Source organism: Bubalus bubalis, chromosome 5 (genome assembly GCF_019923935.1).
Source record: "Bubalus bubalis isolate 160015118507 breed Murrah chromosome 5, NDDB_SH_1, whole genome shotgun sequence".
NCBI classification, from domain to species: domain Eukaryota; kingdom Metazoa; phylum Chordata; class Mammalia; order Artiodactyla; family Bovidae; genus Bubalus; species Bubalus bubalis.
In genome coordinates this window covers 75,402,014-75,427,566 of record NC_059161.1, presented here as the reverse complement: position 1 = coordinate 75,427,566, position 25,553 = coordinate 75,402,014, and the positions used below count along the sequence as shown (strand labels likewise).

The window sequence follows — 25,553 nt, the reverse complement described above, 5'->3', positions numbered from 1 at the left end:
TGTCCGACTCCTAGTGACCCCATAGACTGCAGCCTACCAGGCTCCTCCATCCATGGATTTTCCAGACAAGAGTACTGGAGTGGGGTGCCATTGCCTTATCTGAAGGCAATGTATTTTTAATAGTTCCCCCCACCGCCCCTGTAATTGACATCTAATCTTACTGCATTGTGGTCAGAAAAGATGCTTGGCATGATTTCATTTTTTTTTCAATTTACCAAGGCCAGATGTGATGTATCCTGCAAAAGGTTCCATGTGCATTGAGAAACAGGTGAAATTCATTGTTTTGGGGTGAAATGTGCTATAGATATCAATTAGGTCTAACTGGACTATTGTATCATTTAAACTTTGTGTTTCCTTGTTAATTTTCTGTTTAGTTGATCTATCCATAGGTGTGAGTGGGGCGTTAAAGTCTCCCACTATTATTGTTAATTTCCCCTTTCATACTTTGTTAGCATTTCCTTACATTTTGCGGTGCTCCTATGTTGGGTGCATATATATTTATAATTGTTATATCTTCTTCTTGGACTGATACTTTGATCATTATGTAGTGTCCTTCTTTGTCTCTTTTCACAGCCTTTACATTAAAGTCTATTTTATCTGACATGAGTATTGCTACTCCTCCTTTCTTTTGGTCTCCTTTTGCATGAAATATCTTTCCCTGCCCTTCACTTTCAGTCTGTATGTTTCCTTGGTTTGAAATGAGGCTCTTGAATACATCATATATAGTTGTCTTGTTTTTTATCCATTCAACCAGTCTTTGTCTTTTGGTTGGGGCTTTCAACCCATTCACATTTAAGGTAATTATTGATAAGTATGATCCCGTTGCCATTCACTTTTTTGTTTTGGGTTCGAGTTTATACACCCTTTCTGTGTTTCCTGGCTACAGAAGATCCTTTAGCATTTGTTGGGGAGCTGATTTGATGGTGCTGAATTCTCTCAGCTTTTACTTGTCTGTAAAGCTTTTGATTTCTCCTTCATACTTGAATGAGATCCTTGCTGGGAATGGAGAAGGCAATGGCACCCCATTTCAGTACTCTTGCCTATAAACTCCCATGGAGTCCGGAGGAGCCTGGTGGGCTGCAGTCCATGGGGTCGCTAGGAGTCGGACATGACTGAAGCGACTTAGCAGCAGCAGCAGCTTGCTGGGTACACTGATCTGGGTTGTAGGTTTTTCTCTTTCATAACTCTAAGTATGTCCTGCCATTCCCTTCGGGCCTAAGGAATTTCCATTGAAAGATCAGCTGTTATCCTTATGGGAATCCGCTTGTGTGTTATTTGTTGTTTTTTCCTTGCTGCTTTTAATATTTGTTCTTTGTGTTTGATCTTTGTTAATTCAATTAATATGTATCTTGGGGTGTTTCGTCTTGGGTTTATCCTGTTTGGGACTCACTTCGTTTCTTGAACTGGGTGACTATTTCCTTCCCCATTAAGGGAAGTGTTCAATTATTATCTCCTCAAGAATTTTTTCACTGTCTTTCTTTTTGTACTCTTCTTATGGGAAGACTATGATTCGATTGCTGGGGTTTTTATAACATTGTCCCAGAAGGCTCTGAGGTTGTCCTCATTTCTTTTCTTTTCTTTTTCTTTTTTCCTTTCTGATTGATTTATTTATACCATTCTATCTTCTACCTCACTAATGCTGTCTTCTGCATCTGCTATTCTACTGTTGGTTCCCTCCAGAGTGTTTGTGATCTCATTTATTGCATTATTCATTATGTATTGACTCTTTTTTATTTCTTTGAGGTCTTTATTTCTTGCATCTTCTCAATCCTTGTCTCCAGTCTATTTATCTGTAACTCCATTTTGTTTTCAAGATTTTGGATCATTTTCACTATCATTATTCTGAATTCTTTCTCAGGTACATTCCCTATCTCTTCTTCTTTTGTTTGGTTTGGTTGGCATTTATCCTGTTCCTTTACCTTCTGTGTATTTCTCTGCCTTTTCATCTTGTTTATATTGGAGTTTTTGGGGTGGCCTTTCCGTACTCTGGCAGTTTGTGGTTCCTCTTTATTGTGGAGGTTCCTCACTGTGGGTGGGGTTGGATGGGTAGCTTGTCAAGGTTTCCTGGTTAGGGAAGCTTGTGTCGGTGTTCCGATAGGTGGAGCTGGATTTCTTCTCTCTGGAGTGCAATGAAGTGTCCAGTAGTGAGTTTTGAGATGTCAGTGGGTTTGGTGTGACATTGGGCAGCCTGTATATTGAAGCTCAGGGCTATGTTCTTGTGTTGCTGGAGAATTTGCATGGTATGTCTTGCTCTGGTTCTTGTTGGCTATTAGGTAGTGCTTGGTTTCATTGTAGGTATGGAGCCTTTTGGTGAGCTGTTATTGATTAATGTTCCCTGGAGTCAGGAGCTCTCTGGTGTTCTCAGGATTTGGTCTTAAGCCTCCTGACTCTGGGTTTCAGTCTTATTCTTACGGTAGCCTCAAGACTTCTCCATCTATACAGCACCAATGATAATACTCTAGATTAATGATGAAAAGTTTCTCCACAGTGAGGGACACCAAGAGAGGTTCATAGAGTTGCATGTAGAAGAGAATAGGGAGGAGGGAAATAGAGATGCTCAGGAGAAGAGGGGTAATCAAAAGGGGAGAGAGAAAGCTAGCCAGTAATCACTTCCCTATATGCTCTCCACAGTCTGGACCACTCAGAGATGTTCGTGGAATTACACAGTGAAGACAAGAGGGAGGAAGAAGACTGATGTGGCCAGGAGGAAAAAAATGGGAACTCAAAAGGAGAGAGACAGATCCAGCCAGTAATCAGTTCCCTAAGTGTTCTCCACAGCCTGGAACACACAAGGAGATTCACAGAGTTGGGTAGAGAAGATAAGGTGGAGGGAGGAGATAGAGGTGACCTGGTGGAGAAAAAGGAGAGTCCAAAGGGGGAGAGAGCAGTCAAGCCAGTAATCTCCCTCCCAAGTAAAAATGGGTACTGACTATTGGGTTCTTAAAGGTACAAAATTGATAACAAATACCAAAAAGTAAAGATTAAAAATTTAAAGTAGACATTAGATTCTCAAAAATATGTTATTAAAAAAACAAACCAAAGTCATAAAATTATAAAATATATATATGAAGTTTGCTTTTAAAATATGGTCTTTTTTTGCAGGGTTATAAAAATAGTAGGTTATACAAATGAAAATTAAATGAGTAATGGAGGACTTTAAAATTTAAAAATTTAAAAATGATAATAGTAAAAATATATCTAGGAATTTCTCTGGAGCTATTGTGTATAGTGTAGAGTCAATTCATTTTTAGATAGTTCCTTGATCCGGCTTATACTTCTTCTCAAGATCTATAGGCCCCTTCCCATGTAGTCGGTGCTAACTACAGGGTTTTAATCTGTTGCACCTGTCACTTCCAAAGTGGTTCCCTCTGTTTATTTTAGTTTCTTCTGTTTCTGGTCTCTTCAGCGTCTAATTTCTGCCCTGACACAAGGGGGCGATGGTGATCACTTTTTCAGGCTCACTTGTTCAGTCCTGCTCTTGGGAGGGAGCAACACTGCAAACAAATATCACTGGCGTGTGTGGGAAGTGCTCAAAGTGTTTCTGCTGCCCTGGGTTTGCTCCTGCTCACAGCCTGTGTGCTTTCATTCTACACTTCTCAGGCTCTATGTTGCTCTGCCGGGAACTATCCGAGGTGGGCCCTGGGTTTCATACATTTCCCAGGTTTAAGTTTCGCAGGTGCAGATTCTCGGGTACTCCTCAAAGGCTCAGACTTAATTGGGCCTGCGTTTGATGCCCTTCCTAGGTCTGAGCAGCTCAGGTGACCAGGTGCTTGGCGAGTGCAGTTACCCCCAGGCAGGGGGTGCGTCTTATCGCCTCCCCCATCCCAGCCGCTTGGTTTTCTGAGTGTACAATGGCTGCCTTCTCAGGTGTGCCGGGTGTTGCCGGGGTCCAGCCCCGGCTGATCCAGGGTATTCGAAGCGGGGACGGCGTCGGCGACTTATTTAATTATTTATTCATCAAAGATATAAAGAGTAATAGAATAAGGATAGCTCAGTGAGGAAATTCAGTGGAGAAAAGAAGCTGAGTGGCTTGGTTTACGCGGAAAATCAATATAACCCGTGACACCAGGTTAGCTCTGACCACGGAGGCCGCAGGCGCCCTCTCGAATAGCGGAAGGTGCCCCACCTTAGACACCCTCTCGAGTGGGTCTTAGAAGCCCAGGCAAATAAATGGTCGCAGAGGACATCCGCGCTCCAGATGGACGCTCAGCCGGAAGTTAAAGAGAAGAATGACATGGGGAGACCAAGTTTCAGAGAACAAGGCCCGCACTTTATTTTCCAAAGTAGTTTTTATACCTAAAGGTATGCATAGAGGATAATGGGGGAAGGGGTAGAGCCATGCAGCAAGCCAGGCTTTTTTCCTGTAAACTTATCATATGCAAAAGTTCAGGTGATAGACATCATCTTCTGGCCCGGAGGCCTGTTAACATTTTAAGAAACTTATCTTTCTCTAAAGGTGATTATTCCAAAGTCAGGCGCCAGCCTTCCAAAAAGCATTGAACAAAGCTGCATTTTACATTTCTATACACCCATTATATCAATCAATACACTGCCAAGGACACAGTAGGTAAGGAGTATGGAGACTTAGCAGCAAACATTGGCCCAACAAGTGAAAAACCCTTCACCAATACATTTTCTAATCAATCTTTTAACTACTCAAAGGAATCTGTGTTTAGGCAGTTTAGAACATCTCCTGCCTCTCACAGTTGGGAGGCTCTGAACAATCACATGTGGCCGGAAAAACCTATTCAGGCAGGCTAGAGGATTTCCAAAGGAGTTTGTAGGTTAAACACTGTCACACCCAGGAATTATTAACTGGAGCTGTAAGCTAACTCTTTTTCCAGAGAGAGGTAGTGGGAGACAGCCCCCCGTAAAGTCAGAGGTGTAGGTGAAAGCACAAACCAGAAAGTAGGCAGACTCTGGTTTTGGGGGTAGATGCTCGAGAATTTCCAGGGGGACTCCTGAGGCTCGATCCCGCCTTTGCGTATGCCGAGCCTCCTTCCTCATGACCTTTGTCATGGGCGGAGTGCCTCACGCTGGCTCCCAGCAGTGATAGAATTCCAGTTGAGCTATTACAGATCCTCACTCAATATGCAATATGCCGGCTCCCAGCATCGTGTCTCTTCTGGGGAGCTGATCTCTGGCTCCAGCCCTCCCGGCATATGTCAATCCTCCGGAATCCCAAGTAGTCTTGGTTAGCAACAAAGCCTGCTTGCAGTTTGGTAGATGATGCCTCTCTGGAGCCGCGATTGCCCCGTTCTGGCTCTGGCTGCCTGCACCTGCCTGTCTCTGGCTGGAGATGGGCTGGTCCACAGTCAGCTAACTCTGCACAGTCCTTTGTTCTGTGAGCCGGCCTGGCAGTCTTTGGTTAGGGCTTTTCAGAGGATAGTTCTCTCTCTCTCTCTCTCTCTCTCTCTCTCTCTCTCTCTGTGTGTGTGTGTGTCTGTCTGTCTGTCTATCCCACATCTGGGTTGCTGTCTAACCTTAGTCCCCTCAGATTGCCCTCAGGGCATTCAGGCCCAGGCCTTATTCTAAGCAATGCAGCCCACACCTCCCTGTCCAGCCCCTGCTTTCTAGTGGCAGAATCGAGCCTCTGGGCTGTTTCTCCGCTGAGAGTTGCCACTGGCAGGTAATTTGTGGGTTTTATTTATTAATTTATTTATTTTCCTCCTAGTTATGTTGCCCTCTGAGGTTCCAAGACTCACTACAGCCCCTTCAGTGGGAGTGTTTCCTAGTGTTTGGAAACTTCTCACTTTTTTACGACTCCCTTCCTGGGACAGATCTCAGTCCCTACCTCTTTTGCCTCTCTTTTTATCTATTATATTTTCTCCTACCTCCTTTCAAAGACAATGGGCTGCCTTTCTGGGTGCCTGATGTCCTCTGCCAGCATTCAGAAATTGTTTTGTGGAATTTTCTCAGCGTTCAAATGTTCTTTCAATGAATTTGTGGGGCAGAACATGGTTTCCCTGTCCTATTCCTCTGCCATCTTAGGACTGCCTCCCTTCACTTCTTTTTTATTTATTTCTGCTCTGATCCTTATAATTTATTTCCATTTACTATTTTTGGCTTTTTGTTGTTGCTGCTGTTGTTCTTTTATCAGCTGATTTAGGTGTAGAGTTAGGTTGTCTATTTTATAATTTTCTTGTATCTTCAAGTAGGATTGTATTGTTATACACTTCCCTCTTAGAAATGCTTTGATGCATCCCATAGGTTTTCTGTCATTGTGTTTTTGTTGTCATTTCTTTCTATGAATCTTTTGATTTCCCTTCTGATCCCTTCAGTAACCTCTTTATTATTTATAAATGTATTGCTTATTATCCTTGTTTTTGTGTTTTTTACAGTTCTTTCCCTGTAATTGATATCTAGTCCCGTAGCATTCTGGTCAGATAAATTGCTTGGTATGATTTCAATGTCCTGAGGCATGATTTGTGGCCCAAGCTGTGGTCTATCATGGAGAATGAATGTTCCATGTGCACTTGAGAAGAAAGTGTATTCTTCTGCATTTTTGGATGGAAAGTTCTGAAGATATCAATTAATCCAAATGGCCTAATGTTTCATTTAAGGTTTGTATTTTCTTATTGATTTCTGTTTTTCATGTTCTGTCCATTGGTATAAGCAATGTTATACCACCTATTATTAGGTTAAATAGGTTAAACATTAAAGCCACCTACTATTATTGTGCTATTCTCGAGCTCCATTTTTATGTTTGTTAGTATTTGCCTCATGCAAGGAGGTGCTTCTATGTTGGATGCATAGATATTTACAGTTGTTATGTCTTCTTTTCGGACTGATCTGTTGATCATTTTGTAGAGTCCTTTTTTATCTCTTGCAATATTCTTTACCTTAAAGTGTATCATATCGGAAATGAGAATTGCAACTCTGGGTTCTTTTGATTTCCATTTGCATGGGTATCACTTTCCATCCTTTTGCTTTCAACCTGTATGTGTCTCTAGGTCTGAAATGGGTCTCTTGTAGGCTACAAATATATGGGTCTTGTTTTTGTATCCATTCATCCAATCTATATCTTTTGGATGAAGAATTTAGTTCATTTACTTTTAAAGTAATTATTGATATATATGTTTCTATTGACATTTTCTTAATTGTTTTTGTAGGTCTTTCCTTTCTCTTTTGTTTACAACTTTTATAAGTCCCTTTAGTATTTGTTGTAATGCTGGATTGGTGGTCCTAAATTCTCTTAAATTTTTTCTTTTCTGTAGAGCTTTTGATTTATCCATCAGTTTTGAATGAGATCCCTACTAGATAGAGTAGGCCTGATGGTAGATTTTTTTTTTTCCTTTCTGTATTTTAAATATATCCTGACATACCTTCTGGCTTGCAGAGTTTCTGCTGGCTTGCAGAAAGGTCTGCTATTACTTGTATGGGTTTTCCATTGTATGTTACTTGTTTCTTTTCCCTTGATGTTTTTAATATTGTGTTTTATGCTTTGTGCTTTTAATCTTTGTGTTTTATATGTTAGCTTGATCAGTATGTGTCTCAACATGCTTCTCCTAGGGTTTATCTTGTATTAGACTCTGTGCTTCTTGGACTTGATTGACGATTTCCTATCCCATGTTGAGGAAGTTTTCAACTATAGCCTCCTCAAAAATGTTCTCAGTGCCTTTCTTTTTCTGCTCTTCTTCTGAGACCCCTATAACTCAAACACTGGTGAGTTTAATACTTTCATAGGTTCTCATTCTTTTTCCTTTATTTTTCTCTTTAGCAGTTATTTCTGCCATTCTGTCTTCTAGCTCACTTATCTGTTCTTCTGCCTCAGTTACTCTACTATTTGTTCCTCCTAGAGTATTTTTAATTTCAGGAATGTGTTATTCATCTCTATTCATTATTTATTCTTTATTTATTCTTTATTTCTTCTATGTCCTTGGTAATTGTATTAACTGTGTTAATTGTTTCTTGCATATTCTACATCCTATTTTTGAGGCTTTGGAACATCTTTTCTGTCATTATTCTGAATTATTTTTCAGGTAGTTTTCTTATTTCCTCCTTGCTTATTTGGTCTTGTGAGTTTCTACCTTGTTTCTTCATTTGTCAAATATTTCTGTGTCTTTTCTTTTCTTTTTTTTTTTTCCTAACTTACTCCATTTGAAGTCTCCTTTTCCCAGACTTTAGGATTGTATCCCTTCTTCCTTTTGGTTTTTGCTCTCAGTAGGAAAGGTTGTTTCAGTAGTTTGTGTTGATTTCTTGTTAGGGGTGACTTGAGCCTGTGTTACGGTGGAGGAAGTGAGTTGTTTTATGGTTTGTTTTGTTTTGTTTCCGTTTTTTCCTTATGAAGAAGGCTGTGTGAGGCAGTATAATTTGGAGTGTCTGTGTGAATCCTGTGGCTGGTATAGTTTTTGTGCTTTTGTCTTGCCAGTTGATTGGGTAAGGTGTCCTGCAGAGTATGCCGTTGGCAGCCCAGTGATACTAGGCTCTGTTTACAGTTCTAGGCCTTCGTGGATTTTATCAGTAATTAATTTCCTTAATTTCTATGGGGGGTGGGTGCAGTTAAGAGTTCTCTCGCAGTCTCAGATCTTGGACTCAATGCTCCCACCTCACTGGTTCAGTCTCAGGCACAATCTCACATCCTGAAGTTCTCCAGCTATTCTTTTCACTTTTTATATCTGATCTTTTGTCCTTCCTCATTCCAGTGAGCTTAACTTGCCACCCTGGAGGCCTGGGGTCTTCTGCTATCTCTTAGATGCTGCTTTGTAAGCATTGTTCAATATCTTGATGAGTTTTTGATGTATTTGTGGGGAAGTTGGAAACCTCCCCATCTTACTCCTCTACATTTTTTTCGACTTCTTTTTATGTATTGTGAGATTATATAAAATTGTGTAGAATTCTATATAAAATATCCTGTGAATTTAAGAAGTAGCATAACATTTTTTTTAATGGCACAGTATTTAGAGACAGACTAATAAGAATTTAAGTTTTGTCATAACAATGGGATAGATGTGAGGTCTTCAGTGATATACTATGAGTTGTGTGGCTTCCATCTCATGTGTGAAATATCTACAATCATATACTCAGTATATGAGCTTCCTTTCTATGGTCTTCCCTCATAGCTCATTAGTAAAGAATCTGCCTGCAACGCAGGAGATCCAGGTTCAGTTCGAGGGTTGCGAAGATCTCCTGGAGAAGGAAATGGCAACCCACTCCAGTATTCTTGCCTGGAGAATCCCATGGACAGAAGAGCTTGGCATTCTACAGTCCATAGAGTCACAAGAGTCAGACATGACTTAGCAATTAAACCACCACCATACCCAGTAATAAGGCCCTTTGTGAAGATCACACATATTAATTATACAACATCTTGAAATGTTGTATAGATAAGTATTCAGTTGTTACTATAACTTAGCTTTTCTTAATTTGATATCTTCTTAGGCAATTATCTTACCACTAAACATTCCTGGAGATACAAACTTCAAGGGAAGATAGAAACGTAATCCTTACTAGGAAGTCATATCTCCAGACACATACTGCGATTTCCTAACACTAAAATAAAGAAGAGTATAGTGGAGACTGGATTAGGAAATCACACACATAATTCTACAAATTACTCCATTAGAAAATGAACTCTATGTTTTAAAGAAGGTTTAGATTCATAGCAAATGTGAGCAGAAAATACAGAGCTCCCAAACTCCCAACCCCCCACCCTAAACACACACACACACACACACACACACACACACACACACATGGATTGAGATTTGTTTTAAGGATCTTGCTCATGTGATTGTGAAGACTGGTAGGTCTGAAACCTGCAGGGTAGGTGGCAGCCTGGAAAATTCAGGAAGTGTGTGTGTTGCAATTTTTACTTTGGAAGCCTTGAGAGGCAGAGTTCCGTTTTTCTGGAAGGAGCTCAGTGTTTTCTCTTAAAATTTTCAACAGAATGGATGAAGTACACCCATGTTATGAAAGGTAATTTACTTTATTCAAAGTCTGTGATTAAATGTTAATCATATCTTTAAGATGTCTTCAGAGAAACAGACAAACTGGTTTGACCAAGCTACTGAGTACTATAACCCGGCCAAGTTGATACAAAATTAACCACCATACAAAATATTCAAGTTGAACTTGGATATTTAGATCAGGAGATTGCCAACCCAATTATGAAAGATTCATCTAATTTCTTCTCGCTGCTTGCATAAAACACATGAGATGAGTTGTAAATGGAAGAATGAATCATCAGTCATTAAGAAGTCATTAAAAAGGAGATAATTTGAAATTTCTCAGGGGAACTAGTGGTAAAGACCTGCATAACAATGCAGGAGACTTAAAAGATGGGCGTTTGATTCCTGGGTTGAGAAAATCCTCTGGGGAAGGAAATCACAACCCACTCTAGTATTGTTGCTTAGAGAACCCCATGGGCAGCGGACCCGGTCAGGCTACAGTCCCTGGGGTCGCAGAGAGTCGGACACGACTGAAGCGACTTAGCATGACACAGCACAAGACAGAAATAGAGATGCTGTTTTCCAGGGATGATCTGTGTTTTATCCACATGGCTGAGAACTTATAGGTATTAAAGCAAAAGAGACTGACAAGGTTTTTGAGAACCTTATACTAGCAGAAATGTGTTCAGCAGGGAATGAAAGGGACAGGCATCATTCACATAAAGGAGGAATGCCTCCAAAGATAGAGCTCTGATAACAGGGCTTCTTTCACCTGAGAGAGTAGGCTCACTTCTCTGGTGGGTTGAAAAGTTGGGGCTGTCCCCCATGGGCTTTTTTATTTTTTTCCATAGAAAAGTGTTCTCTCAATTGGAATCTAATGAGATTTCTCCTCATGGGTTTTGAGTTTAGGATTTGAGACTCATTTTTCTTTCTCTTTCTCCATTTTTGAATGGTAATGTCTATTCTAAGTATGTATTAACATTTTTAATACATTAACATTGAAAACACATTCCTTGTTTTCTGGTTCATAGGGTCACACACGAACAGGAATTTTGCCCAAGGATGAACAAGAAACTGTGTCTCACCCATAACTTATTTGGAGGACATTTAATAAAATTTGGGCTTTAGAGTTGATGCTGAGAAGGGTGAAACCTTGGGAGATGCTGGGATTGGGTGAATATATTTGACACTTGGGAAACACAGGAAGCTGAGAGGCTGCAATGTGCACTGTTATGTGTCAAACAGTGTCCTCAAGAGTTTTTAGAATCCTTACAGCCAAGACCTAAAAGTCTTACTTTATTTGGAATTAGGTATCTAACAGATGTAATTAAGTTAAGATGCGATTGTTTTGGTAGGCTTCAGTGAAATATGACTGATGTCTTTTAAGAAGAAGAAAATACAAGTAAAGACAAAGACACTCATAGAAAATATTCTGTGACCAGAGAAGCAGCAGTTAGACTAATGCAGCTTCAAGCCAAAAACCAGTGAGGACTAATGGCCACTCCCAGAAGCTACAAAGAAGCAAAGAATATTCTACTCATTCTCAGAGAGAACATGGAATAAAGAAGAACAAATTGTAGCAAAGGAAGCAAGTGCTATTGTTAGTGTTCCAGGGTCCCCAAACCCATGTATAAGTCTTCCATGCCAAAGACCTTCTCTAATCCTAATCACCATCCAAAGGTTCTACCTCAATTCTATCACTTTAGAAAGTTTGATTTCAAAATGCAGATTCTGGAGGACTCACTCCATCTTCTTTCCAAAGTTAATAGCTCTTCAAGAAAGAGTTAACTGCAATTCTCTTTATGTATTGATATGTTTACTGTGCTGTCCTGTGTTAATTCGGGCCATGAATCGGTTAGATTTGTACTTAATGAAGATTTCAAATGTATATTTGAAGATTATATATTTGAAGATTTCAAATGATGATATACTAATATCGGAAACTGAGGAATAAGTCTCAATAATTTTACCTCTAGTAGTGAACCATATGACTAACAGAGTTGGCTGTTAAGAACAAAGGTCTATCCACCCACCAGTTGAGTGACACTTAGATTATTCTCAGGTTGTGGCTGTTCTTTTTAGAAAAGGCAAAACTACAGTCACAGAAGCCAAATTAATGGTTCTCAGAGGTTAGGGTTTGATGAAGAGGATTGTCTGCAGAAGATTCTTCGGGGTTATTGAACAGATGGTGCTAGTGGTACAGAACGTGCCGGCCAATGCAGGAGATGTAAGAGGTTTGATCTCTGGGTGGGGAAGATCACCTGGAGGAGGAAATGGCAACCCACTGCAGCATTCTTGCCTGGAGAGTCCCATCAACCCAGGAGCCTGGCAGCCTACAGTCCATAGGGTTGCACAGAGGCAGACATGGCTGAATGCACAGAGGCCTATATTTTGTCTAGATGACTCTTATGCAACTGTATACATTGGTCAAAATTTCTTGAAAAGTGTGCTTAAAGAGTGTGAGCTTATTGTATGTAATTACCTGAGTAAAATCAGATTTTACTTTTCAGATGTAAAAATACACTTCTTTGTTTTATTACTCCCATTTAACTTAAAAAATTATGTAACTCTAAAAGGAATCTATTTTTAATAGAATAACTGCAAATACCAAATATCAAAATTTTTAAATGATCAAGGCATTTTTCTGTCAACCTGTGTACTACACTTTTTATACAAATTTGATATCAACCCCTTGGACATTGTATTGTGAGTTTTGTTTTTAATTTCATGCTTGTGAATTTCTCCATTAAAAATAATTACTTTTAAGAGTGATTCTGAAACCACTTTATTTTATTCAATATATTTTCATAATTAATAAAAGATCTTGGACTTAATTATCCTTGATGGATTTAAAAGATTGACTTCTCATACAGCATTAGTGTAAACCTAAATATCCTCCTTGATATTAGACTTGGGCTGTATAATTTATCATTTGCATCTTAGTATGTGGATAAGGCCACTTCTCTCAAAGAATTGACTGTGCGTAGGATCTGCTCATAATTCTTTAAAAAAATAGAAGTTTGACATATACAGACTACTATATATAAAATAGATGACTAATAAGGACCTACCATATAAGACAGGAAACTCTACTCCATACTCTGTTACAGCCTATATGGGAAAAGAACCTAAAAAAAAAAGTGTATATCTTTAACTGAGCCACTTTGCAATGCATCTGATACTACACATTATAAATCAACTATGCTCCAATAAAATTTGTTTTTAAAATAAAAAAATAAGTCTGAGACTTGTTCACGATTCTCATATTTACATGTAATGATCCATGCACAGCACATAGTCATCTCATTTTTAGCTTAGAAAATCATAACCTTTCACTGAAACTAAAAAAATATTTTGTGTTCTTACTGTCCAGGTTACTTCCTTAGACTCACTCTTCATTCACTAAGTAACTATAAAAAAGAATGAATTTTTGCCATCTTATACAACATGATTGGACTTGGAAGGTATTATTCTTTGTGAAATTTGTCATACAGAGAAATACAAGAACCATATGATATCACTTATATGTGGAATTAGAAAAAAATTAATTGAAACAGACACGTGTACCCCAGTGTTCATCGCAGCACTGTTTACAATAGCCAGGACATGGAAGCAATCTAGATGCCCATCAGCAGTTGAATGGGTAAGAAAGCTGTGGTACATATAGCCAATGGAGTATTACTTGGCCATTAAAAGGAATACATTTGAATGAGTTCCTAATGAGGTGGATGAAACTGGAGCCGATTATACAGAGTGAAGTAAGCCAGAAAGAAAGACACCAATACAGTATACTAATGCATATATATATGGAATTTAAAAAGATGGTAACGATAACCCTGTATGTGAGACAGCAAAAGAAACACAGATGGATAGAACAGTCTTTTGGACTCTGTGAAAGAGGGAGAGGGTGGGATGATTTGGGAGAATGGACCTGAAACATGTATAATATCATATATGAAACAAATCACCAGTCTAGGTTCAACGCAGGATACAGGATGCTTGGGGCTGGTGCACTGGGATGACCTAGAGGGATGGTACAGGGAGGGAGGTGGGAAGGGGATTCAGGATGGGGAACACATGTACACCTGTGGTGAATTCATGTTGATGTATGGCAAAACCAATACAATATTGTAAAGTAATTAGCCTCCAATTAAAGTAAATACATAGATATTTTTTAAAACTTTAAAAAATGAATGAATATAACACAACAGCAACAGAGTCACAGATACAGATAATGAGCAAGTGGTTGCCAGTGGGGAGAAGGAAGCAGGGAGGAACAATAGGCATATTTGATTAAGAGGTATTATGTATAAAATAAAGAATCTCCAAGGACATACCATGCAACACAGGAAGCATAATCAATATTTTACAATATTTGGCAAAACTAATACAATTATGTAAAGTTTAAAAATAAAATAAAATTAAAAAAATAAATACAGTATATTTAAAAATTGTGGATCTCTGTGTTAAACACCTGAAACTTGTAAATCAACTATATGTCAACTACAAATTATTTAAAACCAAATTATTCTAAAGATTTGCTAAAACTTTTTAGGTGAAAGTTGATTATGAACAGAGTCTGTAAATTAACACTCATTTTTACACAGAATGACAATAAATGCAGAAAAACGATAGAACTGATCTTTAAAAATCACCATTTTCTAGACAACAGTGAAATAACTGTTTGCAGCCTTGGTCATAAATAGATTCTACAACCAAGTTGAAAAATTTGGAGAAATAATATCTATAAAAATGTTACTATTGACAGCAAAGCTATTTCATTTAAGGGTGAGAAAAACAGCTGTTACCAGCAATTCAGATTTACATCAATTAGCACCAATGGTGATGGCCATGCTTCTTAGACTAAGACGCTCAACTGATGTAGTACAAAGTAATAAGATAATACCTCAAATATTGTAGCTTGATTATTTAAATCTATTTTAATAATAAAATTTTTATGATATTTAGAAATTTAAAATGTTTATAGTTAACTGATTTAAGCTTAATATACTGTTTAAAGTGTATGAACATAAAAATCACCTTTCAGACTGGTGGTGAATGTTTCTAAAATGCTTTGTACCAGCAAAATGAGGAAAATGTTACTAGACCTGTGATCTCTAAAGCTCCCGTTGTGTCACTTTGGATATTTTTTTTTAGAAAATATTTTAAGGTTCAATGTTGATATACACTGAAGACAGAAAAATTCAAGAATTCATGTAAGTAAAAAGAAGTAAAACACCTTTTACACCTATTATCTGTGAATATTGAGTATGCCAAAGCCTTTGAGTGTGTGGATCACAATAAACTGTGGAAAATTCTGAAAGAGATGGGAATACCAGACCACCTGAGCTGCCTCTTGAGAAATTTGTATGCAGGTCAGGAAGCAACAGTTAGAACTGAACATGGAACAACAGACTGGTTCCAAATAGGAAAAGGAGTTCGTCAAGGCTATATATTGTCACCCTGTTTATTTAACTTATATGCAGAGTACATCATGAGAAACTCTGGACTGGAAGAAACACAAGCTGGAATCAAGGCTGCCGGGAGAAATATCAATCACCTCAGATATGCAGATGACACCACCCTTATGGCAGAAAGTGAAGAGGAACTAAAAAGCCTCTTGATAAAAGTGAAAGTGGAGAGTGAAAAAGTTGGCTTAAAGCTCAGCATTCAGAAAATGAAGATCATGGCATCTGGTCCCATCACTTCATGGGAAATAGATGGGGAAATAGTGGAAACAGTCTCAGACTTTATTTTTGGGGGGCTCCAAAATCACTGCAGAAGGTGACTGCAGCCATGAAATTAAAAGATGCTTACTCCTTGGAAGGAAAGTTATGACCAACCTAGATAGCATATTCAAAAGCAGAGACACTACTTTGCCAACAAACGTTCATCTAGTCAAGGCTATGGTTTTTCCTGTGGTCATGTATGGATGTGAGAGTTGGACTGTGAAGAAGGATGAGCACCGAAGAACTGATGCTTTTGAATTGTGGTGTTGGAAAAGACTCTTGCAAGTCCCTTGGACTGCAAGGAGATCCAAGCAGTGCATTCTGAAGGACATCAGCCCTGGGATTTCTTTGGAAGAAAGGATGCTGAAGCTGAAACTCCAGTACTTTGGCCACCTCCTGCGAAGAGTTGACTCATTGGAAAAGACTCTGATGCTGGGAGAGATTGGGGGCAAGAGGAGAAGGGGACGACAGAGGATGAGATGACTGGATGGCATCACTGACCCGATAGACGTGAGTCTCAGTGAACTCCAGGAGTTGGTGATGGACAGGGAAGCCTGGTGTGCTATGATTCATGGGATCACAAAGAATCGGACACGACTGAGCCACTGATCTGATCTGATCTGTGAATTCAACTCTAGCTATACTAAATAGTTTCTTACATTTCTTGCCAATATTTTTCTATAAAAATTTATTCAGTGTTTAAACCAGAGTGTCTTTATCTGTGTGTGTGTGTGTGTATTTAATGTTCAATTTTTTAATCACTTTTATGTCGTGTTATAGTAGTTATGCAATATGATTCTCATTGTTCTTTATTTGAATTATGTGTACTTTGATAAGCATCTTGTAAAGTATTATGAGATCCAACCAGTCCAGCCCAAAGGATATCAGTCCCGAATGTTCATTGGGAGGACTGATGCTGAAGCTGAAACTCCAATATATTGGCCACCTGATGTGAAGAGGTGAATCCTTTGAAACGACCCTAATGCAAGGAAAGATTGAAGAAGGGAGGAGAAGGGGACAACAGAGGATGAAATGGTTGGAATGTATCACTGACTCAATGGTCATGAGTTTGAATAAGCTCTGGGAGTTGCTGATGGACAGGGAGGCCTGGAGTGCTGCAGTGCATGGGGTCGCAAAGAGTAGGACACGACTGTATGACTGAACTGAACTGAAAATATTATGTATTTCATCATTTTTGGTGTATTCATCTATTGATAGATGAGCAAAAGTAAGATGAACTACTTATATTTAATTCCTGACATAAGTATGACATAGTTTGCTTTTATATGTTTGATAAGTGATATTATCAGTATTTTGACTGTTTTCCATTTCTTTCCTCACTTTTTCCCCATGTCTTCTAAAACAGAGTTTCAGAAACCCTCAGAAGTAATGGAGACAGCTTTAAGAAGTTTAGGAAACTGATGGATGGAAGGAGGCATGGAAGCGATTGAATCTAATTTCTTGCTGTAAATGTTTCATGAACAGGACACATAACATTTTGATTTGCCAAGTTTAATGAGGTACTTTTAAGAAGTGATTCATTGGACCCATCTCTCAATTACATTGTCCCCATAATATTTAACACAAATCTGATTTATGATTCAAGATGAGTTAAAAAATACTTGATAAAAGAAACAGAATTGAATTAATAAGGAAAAATCCGAATACATGTACATATTTCAGTTTTACAACTGCATTTAGTCAATGTTTTATCCACATCGAGGATACACCACCTTTCCTTCCTGACAAGTTGTTCGAAATGTATGTTTTGGTGTCAGTTGACGATAACCATATTGACACATAAATTCAATATTATCCTCTGTTTTAGAGTAAAGTTTTTTCTCGTGTTTCCATCTTAACTGTATGTGATGTTTTCTCATTGTTTCTTCTGAAATTAGACATGCCTCTAAAATTAAAGAAAATAAGCATGAACCTTTGAGTAATATGCAAATACTTTCAATAGAATTTCAGGGTTTCAAGAACTTTGGTCCAAAAATTCTTCCTCAAACCTTTTACAAACCAATACACAGAAAATATATAATGTAGGTTTCATCATATTTAAAAAATTAATGTTATAAGAATGAGATACTTTGTTTAGTGTAATCATTAAATGTTATAAGATTCATAATGTCAGTTATCATATGAAGAGCTTTCATAAAGGAGCCACTGTTGCTTGAACATGAAATTTTCTAACTTTATTTCTATATACAGAGATTAATCCTTGGTGTTCAAGCATTAACTGGTTGTTATTTAATCCATAAAAACTCTAATATAAACAGTTAAACATTATGCTGTGTACAAGGATTATCCCAGGATCCAAGAGAAGTTTAAAGCATTTACCTAAGCATTTTGGTGGTTGTGACCACTCTCCATTCCGACATACTACGTTTCTGTTTCCCCGAAGTTCATAGTAGGCCTGACACTGGTACTCAACAATCGATCCTGGAGGATATTCTGATTGCAGGAGTGAGGTAATGTCTCCGTTGTCTATTGGTGGAGGAGGCCCACATTTTCCTTGAGAGTCTAAAAAATAATGGCGTTTGCTTTATTCAAAAACAACTCCTACAATTTTAAACAAATAAAATAAAAATGCATCCAAATATGTCATACCAAAACTGGAGATTTCTGATGACAGAAATGATTTATTGAAAGAATTTTAATCACTTAATCAGAAATACACATTTTAAGACCTATTTTACCACCATGGAAGCACATATAGTACTTTAACAAATATGTCTGCTTTGCAGTGTCCTGATGTTCAAACATGTTTTCTTACAGAGTATATGCAGGGAAGATGGATAGCTAAGATAAAAATAAATTACCCTTTTATACAACATGTTGCAGTGTCTGTGAAAGGAAACTTTGGCTTCCATTTCTGGACAAGATGAGGTAAAAATATTTGTGTTTATAGCATCTGCTAAGTATTCCTACTGCCAAATAAAGGTCCTGAGCATATTATGAAAACCAACACAGGAGACTGTGAAACAAGTAGTAAGTCAATCTGCTTAGGGACCTTGGGATTCAAAGAGTTACACTGAAGAGAGTCCTTGGGGTTTTCATTTTGCCTTCTATGTATCCTGAATGGGCCACTGAGACAGCAACCCAGAAATAATACAAGTTCAGAAAGAAAAAAAGTCTCATGAAGCAGCTGATCTCTTTAAGAAAAGGCCCAGTCTTTTGGACTCTGTGGGAGAGGGAGAGGGTGGGATGATTTGGGAGAATGGCATTTAAACACGTATAATGTCATATATGGAACAGGTCGCCAGTCCAGGTTTGATGCACGATATTGGATGCTTGGAGCTGGTGCACTGGGACAACCGAGAGGATGGTATGGGGAGGGAGGAGATAGGAGGGTTCAGGATGGGGAACACATGTATACCTGAGGTGGATTTATTTCGATATTTGGCAAAACCATACAATATTGTAAGTTTAAAAATAAAATAAAATTTTGGCAAAACTAATACAATAATGTAAAATTTAAAAATAAAATAAAATTAAAAAAGAAAAGAAAAGGCTCAGAAAAGAGTAGCCTAGCAAGATACAGTTTTCACAATACTGAATTAGTCTAGAAATACTACACTAAGTGTGTACACTAAGTTCTTGTGTGCACCAGGACCCAGAGACCCCACAGAGACTAAGACAGAATTGTGTCTGAGTGTCTCCTGCAGAAGTATGGGTGAGCAGTGCACTGCTACAGGGACAGGGGCTCTGGGTGCAGTAGACCTGGGTATTGCATAAGCCCTCTTGGAGGAGGCTGCAATTAACCCCACAACAGAGCCACCAGAACTTACACAGGACTGCAGAAACAGTTTCTTAGAGGGCATAAACAAAACCTTGTGCACAAAAGAACCCAGGAGAAAGAAGCAGTGGCCCCACAAGAGACTGACTCAGACTTGCTCATCAGTGTCCAGGAGTCTTCAGCAGAGGCATGGGTTAGCAGTGGCCTGCTGCAGATTTGGGGACATTCAGTGCTGCAGTGCGTGCATAAGACCTTTTGAAGGAGGTCACCAGTATCTTCCTTATCTCCACCATTGTTTGGCCACAGGTCAAAAAGCAGGGAGAGAACACGACCCCACCCATCAACAGAAAATTGAACTAAAGATTTACTGATCATGGCCCCTTCCATCAGACCAAGACCCAGTTTCACCCTGAGTCAGTCTCTCTCATCACAAAGCTTACATAAGCCTGTTATCTTCATCCATCAAAGGGCAGACAGAATGAAAACCACAATCACGGAAAACTAACCAATCTGATCACATGGACAACAGCCTTGTAGAACTCCATGAAACTCTGAGCCATGCCGTATAGGGCCTTCAAATTGGATGGGTCATGGCAGAGGATTCTGACAAAATGTGGGCCACTAGAGAAGGGAATGCCAAACCACTTCATTATTCTTCCCTTGGGAACCCCATGAACAGTATGAAAAGGCAAAAAGATATGACACTGAAAGATGAACTCCTCAGGTGGGGAGGTGCCCAATATGCAGATCAGTGGAGAAATAATTCCAGAAAGAAAGAAGAGATGAAGAAAAAGCAAAAACAACATCCAATTGTGGATGTGACTGGTGATGAAAGTAAAGTCTGATGCTGTAAAGAGCACTATTGCATAGGGACCTGGAATATTAGGTCCATGAATCAAGGCAAACTGGAAGTGGTCAAACAGGAGATGGCAAGAGTGAACATAGGCATTTTAAAAATCAGCAAACTAAAAAATAATAATAATAATAAAATAAAAAATAAATAAAAATCAGCAAACTAAAACGGACTTGAATGGGTGAATTTGATTCAGGTGGCCAGTATATCTACTACTCGGAGCAAGAATCCCTAAGAAGAATTGGAATAGCCATGATAGTCAACAAAACAGTCTGAAATGCAGTGCTTGCATGCAATCTCAATTATGACATAATGATTGCTGCTCATTTCCAAGCCAAACCATTGACAAGCACAGTAATCCAGGTCTTTGCCCTGGACAGTAATGCTAAATAAGCTGAAGTGGAATGGTTTTCTGAAGATGTACAAGGACTTCTAGAACTAACAAGCAAAAAGATGTCCTTTTCACTATATTGGACTAGAATGCAAAAGTGGGAGGTCGAGATACCTGGACTAACAGGCAAGTTTGGTGTTAAGAGTACAAAATGAAGCAGGACAAAGAGTAACAGAGTTTTGCTAAGAGAACACACTGGTCATAGCAAACATCCTCTTCCAATAACACAAGTGAAAACTCTACACATGGACATCACCAAATGTCCATGGAAAACTTTACACATGGCAATACCAAAGTCAGATTGATGATATTCTTTGCAGCCAAAGGTAGAGAAGCTCTATACAGTCAGCAAAAACAAGACTGGGACCTGACTGTGGCTCAGATCATGAACTCCTTGTTACCAAATTCATACTTAAATTGAAGAAAGATGTGAAAACCACTAGACATTCAGGCATGACCTAAATCAAATCCCTTACAATTAGAGTGGAAGAGACAAATAGATTCAAGGGATTTGATAAGACAGAATGCCTGAAGAACTATGGACAGTGGTTCCTGACTTTGTTCAGTGGGAAGGGATCTAAATCACCCCCAATAAAAAGAAACGTAAAAAAGGCAAAATGGTTGCCTCAAGAGGCCTTAAAAATAGCTGAGAAAAGAAGAGATGCTAAAGGCAAAGGAGAAAAGGAAAGATAAAACGATTTGATTGCAGTGTTCCAAATAATAACAAGGAGAGATAAGAAAGCCTTCCTCAGTGATCAATGCAAAGAAATAGTGGGAAATAATAGAATGGGAAAGACTGGAGATCTCTTCAAGAAATTTAGAGATACCAAGGACATTTCATGCAACAATGGGCACTATAAAGGACAAAAATGGTATGGACCTAACAGAAGTAGAAGATATTAAGAAGAGGTGGCAAGAATACACAGAAGAACTATGCAAAAAAGATCTTCATGACCCAGATAACCACAAAGGTGTGATCACTCACCTACAGCCAGACATCCTAAAATACAAAGTCAAGTAGGCCTTAGGAAGCATCACTGTGAACAAAGCTAGTGGAGGTGATGGTATTCCAGTTGAGCTATTTCAAATCCTAAAGATGATGCCCTTTAAGTGCTGCACTCAATATGCCAGCAAATTCATCAGGGAATAAAGCCCTGCAAAATGTCAATTTTCATTCCATTCCCAAAGAAAGGCAATCCCAAAGAATATTCCAATTAATGTAAAATTGCATTCATCTTACATGATAGTAAAGTAATGCTCAAACTTCTCCACACTAGGCTTCAACAGCACATGACCCATGAAATTCCTGATGTTCAAACTGGATTCAGAGAAGGCAGAGAAACCAGAGATCCAATTGCCAGCATCCATTGGATCATCAAAAAAGCAAGAGAGTTCCACAAAAAAATCCACTTCTGTTTTATTGACTACACCAAAACCTTTGCTGTGTCGATCACAACAAACTGCGGAAATTAAATAGATGGTAACACCTGACATGCCTCTTGAGAAATCTGTATGCAGGTCAAGAAGCCACAGTTAGAATCAGACATGGAAGAAAAACTGGTTCCAAATCAGGAAAGGAGCACATCAAGTCTGTATACTGTCGCTTGCTTACTTAACTTATATGCAGAGTACATCAAGCAAAATTCCAAGCCGGATGAACCACAAGCTGGAATCAATAATGTCAGGAGAAATATCAACAACCTCAAATATGCAAATGGCACCACCCTTATGGCAGAAAGTGAAGAAGAACTAAAGAGTCCCCTAATGAAATTGAAAGAGAAGAGCGGAAAAGTTAGCTTAAAAATCAACATTCAGAGAACTAAGGTCATGGCATCCGGCCCCATCACTTCACAGTAAACAGATGGTGAAACAACGGAAACTGTGAGAGACTTTATTTTGGGGGCTCCAAAACCACTGCAGATGGTGACTGCAGCCATGAAATTAAAAGACACTTGCTCCATAGAAAACAGTTATAACCTACCTAGACAGCATATTGAAAAGCAGCAACATTACTTTGACAACAAAATTCCACCTAGCGAAAGCTATGATTTTTTCAGTCATCATGTATGCATGCAAGGGTTGGACTATAAAGAAAGCTTAGCACCGAAAAATTGATGCTTTTGAACTGTGGTGTTGGAGAAGACTCTTGAGAGTCCCTTGGAATGCAAGGAGATCAAACCAGTCAATCCTAAAGGAAATCAGTCCTGAATATTTATTGTAAGGACTGATGATGAAGCTGAAGCTCCAATACTTTGGCCAGCAGATGAAAAGAACTGACTCTTTGGAGAAAACTCTGATGCTGGGAAAGATTGAAGGGGGAAGGATAAGGGGATAACAGAGGATGAGATGGTAGGATGGCATCACTGACTGGATAGATGTGAGGTTAGTTAAGCTCTGGGAGTTGGTGATGGATGGGAAATCCTGGTGTGCTTCAGTCCATGGAGGTACAACGAGTCACACATGACTGAGCGACTGAACTTGACTGATTTAGTCTAGACACACGATGGCAGAAACCTCAGACCAATTCTTTCCATGCCTTGATCTACAGGGTCCAAGTCAGCAGCTCACATTTTCACCCACATAATGAGCAAACTCTTGAGAGTCCCTTGGACTGCAAGGAGGTCCAAAGAGTCCATCCTAAAGGAGATCAGTCCTGTGTGTTCATTGGAAGGACTGATGTTGAAGCTGAAACTCCAATACTTTGGCCACCTCATGCGAAGAGTTGACTCATTGGGAAAGGCCCTGATGCTGGGAGGGACTAGGGGCAGGAAGAGAAGGGGATGACAGAGAATGAGATGGCTGGATGGCATCACTGACTCGATGGACATGAGTTTCAGTGAACTCCCCGAATTGGTGATGGACAGGGAGGCCTGGCGTGCTGCCATTCATGGGGCTGCAAAGAGTCGGACATGACTGAGTGACTGAACTGAACTGAATAGAATGAGGAAACAAGAAACCTCTGCCCTCTCTCCTGGTGTTAGAGGAGGCCAGGTGGGAACCTTGGACTTGCACCCTACATGGCAGTAAGGGAGGCCTGATTAATGAAGGAGTCCAATAACATCCTAAGTCTCAAGATATAAAAGCTCAAGTGTCTGAATACAGTTGAAAATCCTTTATCAGACCAAAGACCAGGTAAACCTCAAAAGAGAAAAAGCAATCAACAGAAGACAACACTGAGAGGACACAGATACTGAAATCATTGGATGATGGTTTTTAAAAATCTAGTCCGATTGGTAGAACTAGAAAATAGATTATTAGAAAACCACGTGGATTGACAATATATTGCAGAAGGCAGAATGATCAATAAGTTTGTCTTAAAAATAGACTGAAAAGAAAATGGACATAACTTCAAGGACCTGTGGGAAGATACCAATGAAGGTTGAATATGAAGTTGAAAATAAAGAATAAAAGATCAAAAAAAATAATGGCTGAGTTCCCTGTGCGATCATTTTCTGATGGTCTAAATGGAAAGGAAATCCAAAAGAATGGGGATATGTGTATATGTGTAGCTGATTCATTTTAATGTACAGTGAAACTAACACTATATTGTATAGGAAATACACTCTAAAAAATTTTTTTTAAATAATGGATGATAATTTTTCCAATAGGGCATATGACTTAGTGACTAACCAAAAACAACAACTACATGCTAAAACTGCTCAGTGAATTCCAAATGGGATGGAGCCAAAAAACTTAATGTCAAGATACATCATAATCAGTTCCTGTTGTGTTGTTCAGTCGCTCAATTGTTTCTGACTCTTTGCAACCCCATGGATTGTAGAAAGCCCGGCTCCCCAGTCCTTCATTAACTCGCAGAGTTTGCTCAAAATCATGTCCATTCTGTCGATCATACCATCCAACCACCTCATCCCCTGATGTCCCTTTTCCTCCTGTGCTTAATCTTTTCCAATATCAGGTTCTTTTCCAATGAGTCAGCTCTTCTCATCAGGTGGCCAAAATACTGGAGCTTCAGCTTCAACATCAGTCCTTCCAATGAATATTTAGAACTTACTTCTTTTAGGATTGACTGGCTTGATCTCCTTGCAGTCTAAGGGACTCTCCAGAGTCTTCTCCAGCACCACAGTTCAAAAAATCAATTCTTTGGTACTCAGCCTTCTTTGTGCTCAAACATTCACATCCATACATTTTGCTTGAAAAACCATAACTTTGACAATATGAACCTTTGTTGGTAAAGTGATGTCTCTGCTTCCTACCATGTTGTCGAGGTTTTCATAGCTTTCCTTCCAAGGAGTCTTTTAATTTCATGGCTGCAGTCAGCATTCACAGTGATTGTGAAGCTGAAAAGAAGGAAGTCTGTCACTGTTTCCATTTTCCCCCATTTTTGACATACACTGATGGAGCCTGATACCATGATCTTCGTTTTTTGAATGTGGTTTTAAGCTAGCTTTTTCAATCTCCTCTTTCACCATTATCAAGAGGCTCTTTAGTTCCTCTTTGCTTTCTGACATTCGTGTGATGTCATCTGTGTATCTGAGGTTACTGGTATTTTTCCTGGCAATCTTGAGTCCATCTTGTGCTTTTTCCAGCCTGGTATTTTGTGTGATGTTCAAGTAGCAGGGTGACAATATAGCCTTGACATACTCCTTTCCCAATTTTGAACTAGTTTGTTGTTCCATTCCAGTTCTAACTGTTGCTTCTTGACCTGCATACAGGTTTCTCAGGAGGCAGGTTAGGTGGTCAAGTATTCCCATCTCTGTAAGAATTTTCCACAGTTTGTTATGATCCACACAGTCAAAGACTTTAGTCAATGAAGCAGAGAGTTTCTTCAATTCCTTTGGTTTTTCTATGATCCAACGAATGTTGTCAATTTAATTTCTAGTTTCACCGTCTTTCTAAATTTAGCTTGTACTTCTCAAATTTCTCAGTTCACATGTTGTTGAAATTTAGCTTGAAGGATTTTGAGTATTACCTTGCTAGCATGTGAAATGAG

At 39.0% G+C, this 25,553-nt stretch overlaps 1 protein-coding gene and 1 long non-coding RNA gene across 7 annotated transcripts in view; both read right to left on the bottom strand.

Moving 5' to 3' along the window:
* CFH (complement factor H) overlaps window positions 1-25,553 on the bottom strand; it is a 482,162-nt gene that overhangs the window by 262,623 nt on the left and 193,986 nt on the right. Inside the window, exons 11-12 of one of the 6 annotated variants that reach the window (XM_045165767.1) lie at window positions 17,960-18,142; window positions 17,116-17,525 (exon numbers count right to left, since the gene is read on the bottom strand). The exons of the other annotated variants lie outside the window; for them this stretch is intronic. Of the exons in view, the coding sequence (XP_045021702.1) occupies window positions 17,329-17,525; window positions 17,960-18,142 (380 nt within the window). The 3' untranslated portion in view covers window positions 17,116-17,328. Of the gene's footprint in view, window positions 1-17,115; window positions 17,526-17,959; window positions 18,143-25,553 lie in introns of those variants that run through there. 6 annotated transcript variants of the gene reach the window in all.
* LOC123333740 lies at window positions 9,910-13,519 on the bottom strand. The gene is made up of 2 exons (XR_006551235.2): window positions 12,962-13,519; window positions 9,910-12,151 (listed from the first exon to the last, which is right to left on the bottom strand). It is a non-coding gene; the product is annotated as an uncharacterized LOC123333740 (long non-coding RNA).